The sequence below is a fragment of the Cyprinus carpio genome, chromosome A14, assembly GCF_018340385.1.
Source record: "Cyprinus carpio isolate SPL01 chromosome A14, ASM1834038v1, whole genome shotgun sequence".
NCBI lineage: Eukaryota > Metazoa > Chordata > Actinopteri > Cypriniformes > Cyprinidae > Cyprinus > Cyprinus carpio.
Window position 1 is genome coordinate 16,439,814 of NC_056585.1, and position 14,621 is coordinate 16,454,434.

Here is a 14,621-nt window from a genome sequence, read left to right on the forward strand (position 1 = left end):
TAATTTAAAGACAATACATTTTTAAGTACAGTTAAAGTTCTTGATTTAATACTAAGTTAATGACTTGGTGTATTGAATGGTACATGAAAATGTGATTGCAAGGTTTATCTAAAGCAAGTGCATGGTAACTTAATTCATATTTACACAAAAATATATATATATTTTTTTACCTTGATAGCGACTGTGACACATGGAAAGGTGATGCAAATTTCCCAATATCATAATTAAGCAAAAAAGCCTCATTAAAAGATTTAAGAGCTTTATTGGTTAATTAATTCCTTTTAAATTAAATTTATAAGTTCTAATATGTTCAAAAATACTTAAATAATTGTGAATGCAAAGGACAGGGTGACAAACACTAGCTTTAATGTTCCTCGGGACAATTTGTATTCATAAGAAGACCCAGTTCTCCCTGTTGACCTGAAACAGCACAAATATGCGGACTCTATCCCTTAGTTTCGACACACTAGGTCTGAAGTTCAAACACAATTTTGGTAAAAACATACAAAATATATTAGCATTCCAATTCATTCCACATGATGTCCACCAGAGATCATGCTTTCAACAAGAATTTAGTGGTGAGTTTATCACTGGGTTCTCTGAATTAATACTGTAATTTGAATCTTAAAATTAGATTAAACTGACACATGAGAAACATGCATAACATACATTTTACATGACTTTTATTTAACAGATTGGTGAAAACTGTTTTGAAAATTTGAATTAAATTATTTAGAGAAGTCTGGTGTTGAGATATTTGTTCAAAAATGCTTGAATTATTCCAATGGTAGCCGTCACAGTTAGGAATAACAGGGCACACAATGCCAAATAAAACCCTGGCAACCTAGAAACAAAGGCAAGAGTAGGCTGTAATGTGTTATGACTTGACTTTACAGAATATAATGTCATATAAAAATATATATCATAACTTGTTTTGATTATCACCTTTTCTTGCTTTCACGGATATAGCCAGTAAAGTACATCTCTCTGCCCACAACATATAGAAGTCCTCCAAGAGAAGCAAGCACTGTGAAAAGGGAAAAATGATCTCTTTATAAGCTATAAAACAGTTCCTAATTTTTTATTTATCCACCATAAATATTGTATTACTATATCATTGTTATAGATATAATTATAGAAGTATACTATGTAACATACCTTCACTGCAAAAGATGCCAGAGATCCACAATACCACCAAGAAAACTGAATACATCTCTACGCTATTCTGGCTAAAAACATAGTGGAGGGACACATTTTTTAATATTTTATATATGACTTATTTGTACAGGTTTATTCAAGTTAGGATTATCTGTGACAACTTGCCAATCAAACTATGTTTTTTGTTTTTTTTACATTACATATATATGATTTTTTATGAATTAAAAGAGTGAGAAGTGTCTGAAGATCTTACTGTGCACGAAACGTCCTTTCAAACTCAGGAGGTCCAGTAACAGTGGGGGGCATAATTTTATGTTTCATCCTTGACCACCCCACACGTTTAGCCTGAAGCGCTAAAGAAATTCAACCACAATTATTATTCATTTTACCACAGACTTTGCTACAAAAAAAAGACTAATAATTATGTATCTGAAATGTCACTTAAAATGTAGTATTACCTTGATAATCATATACATTTATAGAACCTTTTTGATTTATGTCATATTATTTGTTATCTTGAAATACCTCACTATGGCCCTAATTAAACATTATTATTATCAAAGCCTTGACCTGATCTAATTTACACAATGTACTGGTTTTGGCAGGGTTTATGAAAAAAACAAGAGGTCGTTATGTTCTACAGAGATCTGTCATCGACTAAGTGCTAAGATAACATCTTTTCAACATTTAAAATTGATCAAATTTATCAAATGTAACACATTATAGTTTATCCTAAATAAAAAGTTTTTACAGCCTGATGCAGTTAATTCTATACATCAAACAGTTAATTCTATACATCAAATCAAACAGTTCTTTAAAAAAAAAAAAGTATAAATGGATTAAAGAAACATAGAAACTGATCAGAATAACTTATAATAACCTATAATTCAACATCAAAGACTGATCTTTCCAAAGGTAGCAAATGTAAAAAAAAAAAAAAAAAAAAATGAAAGAAATCTTTGCTGAACCTTTATGAGATTTTAAGAGTCTTAGATTTTTTTTAATACTATTAGGATTGAACAGTCCAGTTATCACAGCAGTGCAGTGGCTGAACTCTTGTCATTTTGGATGGAGCAGAAGAAGATTTACCCAGGTGGAGAGCAGACAGTATCGAGACTGCTGCGAGGAGAACTGGCAGATCCGAAGTCATATTTGTGCTGATATGGTCCGATACAACTCCTTTTTAGACAACGTCTCTCCACACAGTTGTGAAATTAGGTCTGTAGCCTACGTCCGCCTATAGCCTACTGCACCTTCTTCTGTTTTGGAGATCAGGAAGTACCGGTCTAAGGTTTACACTGGGTGTAACGTGTTATACAACGCACATCGGTTCTCCAGCTATTCCACCGTTCAGGTCAAATATCAGTTGGGAAGAACAACGAAATGCATTAGCTATGTCTCGTGTGCTTTTGAACTAAGACACCACAATACTTCGATTCAACTAAATTTACAAAAGTACAAACTAAATTTTCAAGTAAGCTAGTCGCTCCTTTTAAAGTGCCTCAACAATCTTTAGTTTTAATCTGCCAGCGTGTCTACACCGGATGCGACAGCTGTAGACTGGACGCGATAAAGCGACAGTTTGCAAATCATTTGAATTTTGTGTCAGTACGTCATAGATAGAACGAGGCAGCAGTAACATATTTATAAACAACAGACTTTTTTTTAGAAAGCATCGTGGTGACATTGTCAGTGTTTTAGCAGGGTTTCGTCCACATCGGCTAAAAAAATACGTTTTCCTCGGGTTTCCGACCCTAGTTTTGAAGAAGACTCAAATCAGTGAATCATTTTTAACTAGTTGATAGAAGCGAATCGTCCAAATGAACCGATTCGCTAAAATGATTCGAACGTTCCTACTCTGGAGCACTAGGCTCTTGTGTAACTGGAAATCTGTGCTAGGCGTTCGGCGCTGATGACGTCAGACTGTGCGCCGGGAACTGTCGTTTCAAGCTTCCGCGACAGGCATATACAGAAGCAGAATATATTCTTCTAATAAACAACAGAGGAAGCGCAATCATGGACAGCGACGATGACAACATTGAAGAAGTGGTGGAAGGTATACGACAAACGATGCGTGAATTTGTTTTTGTCGTCTTCTCGGGCTGAACTGTTATGCAGTTTCATTCAGCCAAGGATTCCGACAAGCTTTCTTTCGTACACAAGCTCTCAAGCACCCAAAGCCCGTAAACTTGGGTATTTTTAAATCCTCCAGATGACAACGAGTTTTATTTCGGCTTAGACTGCAATTTTGTCTGAAGTCCCATGAACTGAGATAGTATAAAAACTGGAAGAATAAACGCTGTTAGGCTAATTGATTTCTCTTGAAATATCTTTTAATTTATTACATTTTCTGACACTTTGTATTATATAATCTTTTTGGGAGCCTGTAAATGTTCTATATATAAGTTAGATTTGTAATTGGATGAACTCAATAGTGTTGTTGAAGCCACGTGGTTATTAAAAAGTGGGGTGCTGATACAAAAGTTGCAAGTTGAGCTTTAAAGCTCGATTCAAACTGCAGATGCACATAGTTCTTAGCTCTGGACTATCACCATAATACCCAGGTCCTCCGTCAATTAGTGTACTATTACTTTGTTTTAAAAGTTTTTGCTAAATGTCAAGTATCTAACTGAGCTGATTTTATCAACATGGTCCTTTAAAATTAGTTTTATTGTTGGGTAGTGAGTGCGTTACTTATTCATCAGTATATTACTTGGCTTATCTCTGATTAGGACCACTGGATGAGGATGACCAGCCTCATGGTTTCTGCACTGTGACTTACTCCTCCAGCGACAGATTTGAGGGACACTTTGTTCATGGGGAGAAAAATGGAAAAGGAAAATTCTTCTTTTTTGATGGCAGGTTTGAGACTTTATGTTGGCACCATTGATAAGTCTATTATTGATTTACAGCATATGTTTTAATAATGGAATATAAGTCACTTTTGATTAGACTCTAAGATTTCATAATTTAAATAATGACAACTCTAAAGACGGGGTTATCGTTTTTATTCGTATGAATGGATTGCAAGTAGGATTGGTCTTGGCGGACTAGTTTTGCTATGTTGCTGCTACTGCTGACATTAGTGAAAGGTTACTGTTGAAACATGATCAATATTATAGGGATTAGGATACATGATGTTGCAAGATAAACTAAAGGAAAACCCCTGTAGCAGATCTAGACATGTGGTGCTGGGGAGGAGGAAGGATAATGAAAATTCCCACTGCCCACAATACTGATATGTACCAGGGCGAGATGGAAATAAATAAGACATAGATGGGGAAAGAGAGATTGATTGACTGTGCTGCCATTTTAGGTGTATCAATCAGCTGCTCCTAAGAATTTTATGATTGAACTTGGTATATAATTTTAGAATCATATCACTGTGAGTCACTATCATTCAAATGCACATGCAGACACATGGACCATCAACAGTCAGAGATGAAATTAACTTGCTTATTTTCTTTCTCCCCAATTTATTTGCTTCTTTGGGGTCTTATTTTTTTATACTCTTACATACTAAAAAGCTGATTTGGATTATTTTGTTTATATCAGATAAATGTGATTATATTTCACCCAAATATCACCTGTTTTCTTTCCTTTATAGTAGGCTGGAGGGTTTCTATGTGGATGATGCTTTGCAGGGCCAGGGCATTTACACTTACGAGGATGGGGGAGCATTACATGGGACTTACATAGACGGCGAGCTCAATGGCCCTGCTCAAGAGTTCAATCCAGAAGGTCAACTGGTCTTCAGGGGCCAGTACAAGGACAACATTCACTATGGCATGTGCTGGATCTACTACACGGTGTGTTTTACCCAACATCAATCACTTATCACAAGTTAAATTCAATCAACAGCATTTTAACATATTGAATTCTAATCATGAACAGTCTATTGAAAAGTTCCAGGTTTATGTATGTAAGTTTTCTATTTTCTCTGCCATCTAAAGGATGGCGCCTGCGTGGTTGGGGAAGTGAATGAAGATGGAGAGATGACTGGAAAGTCTGTGTCTTATGTTTATCCTGATGGGCGTACGGCTCTGTATGGCTCCTTTGTTGATGGAGAACTGATTGAGGCCCGACGTGCCACTCTTACCACCCAAGAGAACAGCCGACCACACTTCACTGTTGATCCAGATAGTAAGTTTATTTTTATTTTTCAGTTTTATTTGCAAGACTTCATTTAAAGCAGTTTAAAAGACCCAAATCAGTAAAAGTTGCTTGCTATAAAATTGTTAATCTTTCTTTCTCTTGTAGGTCCCGTTTACTGCTACGATAAATCCACCTCGTCATGTATCGCCGGTCATAAACTGTTGCCTGACCCCTACGAAAGTCAACGGTTGGTGCATGCTGTGATCCACCATGTAAACCTCAATCTATCAAATCTTGTTTTGAACAGAAAACATATATTTGTTTTTTCCAGTGACTGATTGTCTTGCCATTACGTTGGGGAGATTCTGTTGGTTCTCAAGACTTAATACAGTATTTATCATATCATGATTTCGTTGATTCAAGCTGAAAGGTGGTTTTCTTTATGTTTAACAGTGTGTATGTTGGACAGTCACTTATTTCCGGAGCTGGAGAAGGGCTGTTTACAAAAATTGAGGCTGAGGCTAACACAGTGATGGCTTTTTATAATGGTGTCCGCATTACACATACAGAGGTTTGTCTTTTTGCATTTTACATTTCAAGGCCAGAATGTAATGATTTTTTAAGGATGCACTGTGCTATATTAAGTTTTTCTTTAAATCTGTTTGTACTTAATTTAACAGGTGGACAGTCGTGACTGGTCCCTGAATGGGAACACTATTTCATTGGATGAGGACACTGTGATTGATGTTCCGGAACCTTTCAATCTGACGGAGAATTATTGTGCATCTCTAGGTCACAAGGCCAATCACTCCTTCACTCCCAATTGCAAATATGATCAGTGAGTGTGTATGTATATTTTAGAAATATACAGAAGCATCGTGCTTTTGTTTCATAGTAGAATTTTGTTGGATATTTCAATATAAACAATTCTTATTGTTGGACAATAATTGGTTAGTTATGTAACAGCTGTTTTTACCTGTCAAGGTACGTCCATCCTCGTTTTGGGCGAATAAAATGCATCCGAACAATCCGTGCTGTGGAGAAAGATGAAGAACTCACTGTTGCTTATGGTTATGACCATGAGCCATCAGGGAAGTCTGGTCCAGAGGCACCAGAATGGTATACAAAGCAATTGCTGGAGTTTCAGCAGAGGGAGTCTGGAGAAGATGCTGACGAGACCTGCTAAGACTCCTCTCACCACAGCTGTCTCCCATCCCAACCTGTAACTACCACCAGAAACTCTAACTTGGTTCTTCAACCTTCTTGCAGCTAACACCAACATCTAATCACCCGTGAACTGATTTCTGGCATCCTCATCAGTTTGCAAGGATTCACTCAGATCACTGAGCAAACTGCAAAATACTATGGTTCTACAGTGTGGAAGGACTAGTATGTGTGTCAGTTGGTGACTGATTTGATTGCACTACAAGAATACAGAGACTGAAAAAGAGCAAGTGATTTAAAAGGCATTTTGATGGAAATCCATGAAGTAGAGTGGAGTTTGAAAGTTTTAAAGACTGTTGTCACTATTTCTTGACTTTATGTATACAACCTCTATACCACAACTTGTGAAAACTATGCAGTATTAAACCAGTATAGTTTCTATAATTATTCTTGTATTGTAAACCAATTTGTTCTGTCTTTTTTTTTTTTTTTTTGCATGTGTGAACAACTACAGTTACGTTTTAAATATGCTCAGTATTATACCGACAAAGCTGTTTATTTATATGATTTTTTTCAAGAAAAACTGAAAAATTTACACCATTAAAAGAAAGTTAAGTAAGGTGTATATGTGGGGAAAAGACTGAACAGAATGTACAGTATTTGAGAAAAAGGCACAGGGTTAAGAAAAATCTTTCTATTGAACTGAACTTCAGCCTTTGATATGCCAAAAGATTTATCAATAAAAACTCCAGCATAGAGCACAATTTGACTCATGTTTTCAGTGTTCTCAGCTATAATATAATGATAAAATGTAAAAAAATATGAATCGGGGTTTCGATAAACCAAAAGGGAGAAATGTTTAAGTAATTATGTCAACACTGTAAATATCCACAGTGTGGGAGCGTGGTCATCGTGCAGCACCTGCGCGCGTGCCAGGTAAATGAGTGACGCTGGGTTTCACCGCTTGCTTCCAAACATAAGCGGTCAGGAAGTGATCAAGGAAAAACGGCACAGGTAAATACTACATGTATTCTAATTTATAGGACTTATACACCAATTTATGCGTATTTAATTGGGTGTAGCATAGCTTAATTATAGCGTTTAGTCAAATTAAGTTGTGTAAAGTGGTTTTGCAGTTTCAGAATCGACGCACAATAAACGTGGAAAGCGGTCGTGATGGTTTCAAGTCATTAGATGTTTGAAAGGATACAGTCCCGGTCAGAGACATAATAGTGAACGATTTTCTCTTTTAAATGATGTATATATATATATACATCATATATATATATATATATATATATATATATGAACATAAAATACGATACCTTCTCTTTGATTCTTTTCTCTCCTGAGATGGACCGTTACAGGTATTTCATCTTCAATCAGAAGAGTGTGGTGGTCTTCGGCATCCTTCAGGTGGCGTGCGCGGGGCTTTGCGTGGTTTGCGGCTTTATGGATGCAGTCTTCCGCAAGAGCACTACTCTGAGTGAAACTAGAGCTACACTCTGGGCTGGACTGGTAAAAACCTTAAAACTGACAATTTAAATTATTTAAATGGCTTCCTCCGTTAACCAATAATGCACCATCCTAGTTTGCCAGTATACGGTGTCAAAGTCACATAAAAAATATAGTATGGCACTTATGTTATGAAAATAGAATTCACTGCTGTATCCCATATTAAAACATACCACGTTTAGCTATTTTATCATGTTAACATGATTTTCCTTCTTTGTCAATTTACTGTAATGTTTCTCACTGCTGTGTGAATGTGGTTTAGGATGAACTTAATGATGATTTTTAGTGATAGAAGATTCTACACAATAATAATAAAGAGGATAAGGCCTAGGTGTCCCACTTGACCTGAATTCATCCTCTTGTAGCATCTTTGTGCACTGAGAGATGGTGATTCTACAGGGCCCCTAACAGGATGGGTGATGGAAAAAATATGAGATTGTAGGAAAAATACTTTTGCATTCATTTACAAAGTTATTGCATTCCCCTGAGAAACTGCATGCTTTCGCAAATGCCCTGAAATATAGCTTTTCCTCCCACCTCATATTATGTCCATCACAAAGGTTTTCGGGCAAACCCGAAGTTTTTTAAGGGAATGCAAAAGTTTTGTGAGAAAATACAAAAGCATTGAAATTATTATTTTTTTTTTCCATATGAGTTTGCTCATTTCACTTTTTCCTCTTCTTTTAGATTATGGCTGCCCCTGGTGTGCTTGCTCTCTTTGCATCCCAGAAGAAAAACCCAATTTTGGTAGTTTCTTATCCCTCTAATCCAAAGTTTTTTTCCTAACAGTTGTCTCTTTCTACCTGTTGATATTAACAAGCTTTCATTAATACCTTTAGGTAAATGTCATGATCGCATCATCTGTAATGTCGCTTTTTGCTGTTGTGATTGTCTTCGTTTATGCTTGCGTCACTCTCAGCTATGGAGAAGAGGATGATGAGATCTTCCATGCCCATCCTATCCCTGAAGTGGTACAGTCACACCCAGTCATGTTTACTTTCCCATCTGTTGTACACTCAGCTCAAAACATATAAGTATTTGATAAAGCTGTGTCCTGTGTAGAGGTTTGTCCTCAGCCGGATGGTGAAAGGAGCAAACAGCACCCTTCTGTTGGCCTGCATGGGGTCCTTGCTCTTTTCTTCTCTCATTGCATATGTTGGCTGCCGCAGTCTGCCACTTTGTGGCTGCTATGACTCCGTGAATGGCATGGTGGGTGAGATCTTTTGTAACATAAGAAAACTTAAGTATTTTAAAGTTAGTATACAGAAAACAACATTGAGCTGTTAATTACTACATGGTTGTGTATTTTACAGGAGTTTCTGGTTTATCAGAATGACCCTGTTACTCCAACTGAACTTGTATGCTCTTGGCGAGGTACGTGAGATGTGTTGTTGGAGTGTTTGTACACCGAGATAACAAAATCATATTTCATAAGTCATCTGCTGTATGAGCCACAATGTATGCCATTATGATGATGTTAGTGAGGATGTGGCTGACTGTAATAAGATTTTATTTTGAATTATGCAGATGATGAGCGAATCTTTAACTCCCCCATGTCATTCATGGATCACTGTCCTGAACAGGAACAGCAAGACCTCTCCATGCTTCCACCATATAGCAGACTAGCTCAGTAATTGGATTATTTTTTTTATGTGTGTGTGTCTGGGGAAAATATGAAATATTGGGAAATATAGTTCATTAATTTTCCCCATAAATATTTCAGCTTGTTTCAAATCAACTTAAATTTGTTTCTTGATGTTAAATTTATTATCAGTGCCATATTTTATATGATCTTTCAGTTTGTTTGTTTTTTCTTAAGGCACGTGCCTTAGCTTTATATTTTTACATGATAGACCGATATATTTGCACACATGTATATATTTTACAATAAACAATATATTACAAATTAAGTATTATATTTGCCTCTTCATGAATTTACAAACTATTGCATTTCAGTGGATGTTCAGTAAGACATAATGTACATCCAGCCAGATGTTATCGCAGAATAACCCCCGACAGGGCGATCAGGACCCCGACGCGAAGTATGCATTGTCTAATCCCGCTTACTACATGGCTACTTGCCACATAAGTAAATAATTAGACACGAAATGTTGATTTCAGTTTAAATATTTGAATACAAAGCTTCCGTGAAGACAGGAGTTGCGAGGAAGTGGCAAAATCAAACTAAACGGACAATTAAGGAAAACAGTGCAGTCATACCACTTATTACACAACGGATGAGCCTGTTAATAGCTTTTACCGGTTGTTATCTTGGGTTAACATACCTCAGAATGTCGCGACTGACCAATCAGAATCAAGTATTCCACAGAGCCGTGTAATAAGACTATATGATAACATACCAAGGGACAGGATCATTTTTGCAATGTCATTACTTTAAAATAAGTTTCTAATTTCTGAACATTGAGTTCCCAAATGCACTCTTTAATAAGACAAATAAAGCACAATACCCGTCAGCTGAAATTCAAAGATGTGGTACTTTTATTTTTAGTAGAACATTGAAAACCAAAACCGCAACAAGCATTGATTTCTTTTGTACTCCTTTGATTATAGTGGATCGATGGCTTGTTTATTTTCTTAAAACTATATCACTACAACTCACTGATCAACATTAAAGTCATGAGTTGTATCAGACAAATGACTAGTAAAGATATGCTGTGCATGCTTGAGTTCTGGCATTGCAAGGTGTTATTTTATCAACTGCCGACTCCAGATACCAAGAATTGGCTCATACTTTTTGTTTGCAAAGATGCATAATTATCCCAAGAATAATAAACAATTACATATAATAAAAATGTAACTCTTAAACATTTTAATAATCTTCCATATATTTTCTGCATTTGGAATTTTCAAGCTGTAACATTGTTTTTGTGGATTTTTGAGATCTGCTAATATTTACATTACATAATTGATGTGTTCATGAAGACAGAAAAAAATACAGAATTAAATTCTGAAGGACACTTGAAATAGTGAAAAGAGACAATTGACACTTGAAAAGAGAAAAATCTGTACAGACAACAATGAAGAAAATCCAGACCAAGAGTGTTTTCATCAAGACCAGTTCAGCATGAACCTACAAAAATCATGTTTATGGCAGATAAATAAAATATAAACCTTCTGTAAGCACCCAGGGTCAAAACATTAAGCACAAATAGACAAGTCTTAGTATGCATTTATGTTGCATTTAAATATTTAAAAGCCATCGCCAACCGTGCCTCAAATAATCACATGCTCCCCTTTTATTGTACCCAAATCAAACAATGCAAAGCATCAGCTAATCAGGCCCTTTACCAACCTACTTCAAAAAAATAACTAGAAATCGTATGCAAAACCTCTTTTTGGCAATTTCCCATAAAATAAATAATGTCATGCCTGAGCTTCTTTCGTGCACCTGTGGGATTACAATTTTAAGAATCTGTTTAAAATATGCTGATCCTATGTTCTGACATAGCATCACATGAAAAACTAAGGTTATGTACATTGTGTATTACATTTTGAGGTAAAGATGATGACATTCTAAGAAGAACAAGTCAAGCAGCCCAAGTGTCTGAGACATTTACCTTTTGTCTTCATGCACTTCCTGACTATTGGGCAGGGTCCCAAGTTAAAGGTGAATGCTAAGCTCAAGGCACAGCTGTGCCTTTGTCTCTATGATAATATGAAGGTATGGGCGATACTGCCAGGCTGATTGAATTAGCACCTATGCATTTGAATGACACTGTTATGGTGATGAGATCAGGGCTGGGGAAACTCTGGTAATGGGCTGATTCCTGTACTGCATTTGGATGCTTTGTTTAGATTGTCGCCACCTCTATGCATCCCTCCCCCTTGAATGGATATAAATGATGAAGCATTACTGCTTTAGTTAGACTTTTGATGACTGCAGCCCCACGCAGCGCGTTCTCAATAAAGAGTCCTGCTGAAGATTACCCAAGAGTCTCCTGGTCTTTGCTTCTGAGTTTCCAACACACTCCACAGGACCAGCTGTGGTTACATAATGACATGAGTGAATATTCCCTGTAATGGATTCAACTCCTTTCTGCATATCAGTGTTGGAAAGAAGACAGCCGAAGGAAAAGACAATTTAGTCATTAACAGATCTGTGTATTTGTACTGACAGATTACACATTGAAATACAAATTGATATCAAACCTTCTAATCAGATTTATGCCATGCACAGAGCAATGCCATGAATAATATGAGATACTCATACTAATCTGCAATTATACACTACAGATCATCTTCATTTTGCCTAACAAAGCAGTACTACATACAAAACCTGAGTGTAGACACTGAAGTAAATATTGTCAGCAAATTCTTGTCCCTTTTTACCTAACTTACCTACATTTCAACATGATTCACAGGAAGGACTGGTTATCATGCATAACCCAGATGTCTTTACAGTAGATTTTATTCAGATGAATGACTGCTTGGAAAAAAATAAATTGGCAAAAATAAAACAATGGCAGTGGACTAGGACTGGCTTTTTCAGAAAGGCAAGGATATCAGCTTTATTTTTCTTTTAAATTCATCCCTCGTTTTGTCTAAAACCTATTAGCAGCACTAATAAATAACCTGCATTTAGTATGTGTGGCTTGCAAAGAATGAGAGAACAAACAAACAAACAGACTAAACCAAATTCACCTGGGAGGCTGAAGAGATTTAACAGAACAGTTTATCTAATTGTGGCATAAAAAAAAGTAAAATTTTCAAATTCACCTACAGAGAATACATGTTCTTGTGTCATCAACCCTGGACCTTCACAGATAACACAAAAGCACCTCTGTATCTGCTTCTTTAAAAGGTGCTTTACCTTTGTCACCTCCATCCTGTAAAGTGGTGACTCCTTCATTACCTCAACATCCACAGCCCCAAGTTCCCCTGTCCTCTTCGTCCTCCCTCCTGAGAGTGACAGTATCTCCTGATCTGCACGGTGGTTGGCTTAACACCAGCGGCTTCTGAGATTTCAGCTTATGCGCCACCGTCATAAAAATGGCTTCCACGTGGTCACTATTATTCCGACCGCTATCATCGTTTCCATAGGGGTTCTTGGCAGAGGTCTCGAACAGAGGCATTGAGTGTGCATCGGCGAACTGCTGCGCTACGTCAGTGCTTACTTGAGCAGCGTGGCGCAGGTCGCATTTGTTGCCAACCAAGATTCTGGGCACCTCTTGACCCAGGGCATGCTGACAGCACTCCTCGATCCACGCTGGAAGGCTTCGGAAACTAGCGGCATTGGTGACGTCATAGACAAACACCACAGCGTGGACGTTGCGGTAGTAGTGCTGCACCATACTCTTTCGGAAGCGCTCCTGACCTGCGGTGTCCCACAACTGGACCTTGTAGAGAGGGAAAAAAGGAGAGCTAATTACCAGTCAACTTATATCATACCATGCATATTTGCTCTTTAAACATTGCAGGAAAATGTAAGGTGTGTTCATACATAAATGACAAACACAGTTAGGTATTATGATGAAAGTGTGGGTTGTGTGCATTAAGGTTTTTGGAAATTTACATTTAGTTACATAATAAGGCTACTATGAACAATGCAATGGTGTACAACCGATGCATAGACAGTCAAGAAGCCTAACCTTGCATTACACTGGCCATCTCTTCAACTTTATAAAGCCTATTGTATATGTAGATTTTCAACAAGCTCAAAACTGAAAAACATATTGTACACAATCTAGTACATGCATTCTGGCCGCTGATTAATAGTTCATAGTCACAACTGATATTTATACACATTTTAAGTATTCTGCAATATTACTGATTTAATTATTTACATGACAGGCTTTAGCCATATCAATAACAGCATCTAACCAACATGCATAGTTTGAATTAAAGCTCTGAATAAAACCATACTCTATGGGCCTATAGGGTATCAAAGCCTGATGTATCAAATATGGTACCAAACATAAAACACACATGCAAACTTTTTCATATCTCTTTATTCTAAAGTTTCAATAAACTGTTCTATTTTAAAATATTCTTACTATTATTTTATGTCAGGATTTACAGTATGACATAAACACACATTGGAGTCATTCTGCAAAATAACCTCCTGAAATCAGAAGCATCCTCACCTTGAGTTTCTCTCCGTCTATTTCAATAACCTTTTCCCGAAAGTCCACCCCGATAGTGGCCTCGGTCTTGTCAGGAAACTTGCCCGCACAGAATCTATAGGTGAGGCACGTCTTGCCAACTCCAGAGTCTCCTATCACGATGATCTTAAAGATTCGAGTCCGCGGGGGAGGCAGCGAAGAGCTGGTCAAAGATGAGCTAAAGTCAAAGGAGGACTCGATATCTGCCATGCTGTCTTCCTAAAGACAAACAAGTGCCTCACAGAATGGCACAGTGCAAATGTTGTGATGCTAGCGGGTCAAACAAATGACTCGAACGCAGGCTAAATTTAACATTCAGCCCTTCACCTCAAGCTTCATGTGCAAAATTCAGAGATTCAAGCGTCGGGGACTGTATTTGACGTGTTGACCGGTAGTCTCCGCATTTTGCTGATGCATTCCTGGCGGAGTCTTCCTAGACTGTTTGGGTCTGTAGCCAGCCACGTACGACGTTGACACAACTGTAATCTCGCGAGACGTCACATAATACTGAGAGCGTTATGGTTGGTACTTCCAAACAATACACACAAAAGAACATAACAAAATAAA

General features: G+C 37.2%; 4 protein-coding genes across 7 annotated transcripts; 2 read left to right on the top strand and 2 right to left on the bottom strand.

Annotated features, from left to right (window-relative positions):
* Positions 1–349: 349 nt before the first annotated feature.
* LOC109102495 (microsomal glutathione S-transferase 2) lies at positions 350–2,724 on the bottom strand. Its single transcript, XM_019115845.2, has 5 exons — positions 2,248–2,724; positions 1,412–1,511; positions 1,159–1,229; positions 946–1,027; positions 350–844 (listed from the first exon to the last, which is right to left on the bottom strand). Exons 1-5 carry the CDS (start codon positions 2,306–2,308, stop codon positions 733–735), a joined length of 426 nt encoding a protein of 141 aa, XP_018971390.1. The 5' UTR covers positions 2,309–2,724; the 3' UTR covers positions 350–732.
* Positions 2,725–2,829: 105 nt separating this feature from the next.
* Positions 2,830–6,666, top strand: LOC122147441 (histone-lysine N-methyltransferase SETD7-like). Its single transcript, XM_042770029.1, has 8 exons — positions 2,830–3,214; positions 3,891–4,020; positions 4,766–4,967; positions 5,112–5,301; positions 5,419–5,500; positions 5,707–5,824; positions 5,934–6,091; positions 6,238–6,666. The coding sequence occupies exons 1-8, from the start codon at positions 3,175–3,177 to the stop codon at positions 6,437–6,439; spliced, it is 1,122 nt and encodes a 373-aa protein (XP_042625963.1). The 5' UTR covers positions 2,830–3,174; the 3' UTR covers positions 6,440–6,666.
* Positions 6,667–7,335: 669 nt separating this feature from the next.
* On the top strand, positions 7,336–9,580 carry LOC109102494. Of its 4 annotated transcripts, none has more exons than XM_042770032.1 (8): positions 7,404–7,431; positions 7,554–7,634; positions 7,785–7,935; positions 8,620–8,679; positions 8,772–8,903; positions 8,995–9,141; positions 9,246–9,306; positions 9,460–9,580. In XM_042770032.1, exons 2-8 carry the CDS (start codon positions 7,612–7,614, stop codon positions 9,564–9,566), a joined length of 681 nt encoding a protein of 226 aa, XP_042625966.1. In that variant the 5' UTR covers positions 7,404–7,431; positions 7,554–7,611; the 3' UTR covers positions 9,567–9,580. The 4 variants fall into 4 exon arrangements, with proteins under 4 accessions (XP_042625967.1, XP_042625966.1, XP_042625968.1 ...); XM_042770034.1 differs by having other exon boundaries at positions 7,412–7,431; positions 7,554–7,649; positions 7,771–7,935; XM_042770033.1 differs by lacking the exon at positions 7,554–7,634 and having other exon boundaries at positions 7,336–7,431; positions 7,771–7,935.
* Positions 9,581–10,408: 828 nt separating this feature from the next.
* On the bottom strand, positions 10,409–14,588 carry LOC109102493 (ras-related protein Rab-33B-like). The gene is made up of 2 exons (XM_019115842.2): positions 14,037–14,588; positions 10,409–13,289 (listed from the first exon to the last, which is right to left on the bottom strand). The coding sequence occupies exons 1-2, from the start codon at positions 14,262–14,264 to the stop codon at positions 12,807–12,809; spliced, it is 711 nt and encodes a 236-aa protein (XP_018971387.1). The 5' UTR covers positions 14,265–14,588; the 3' UTR covers positions 10,409–12,806.
* Between the last annotated feature and the right edge of the window lie 33 nt (positions 14,589–14,621).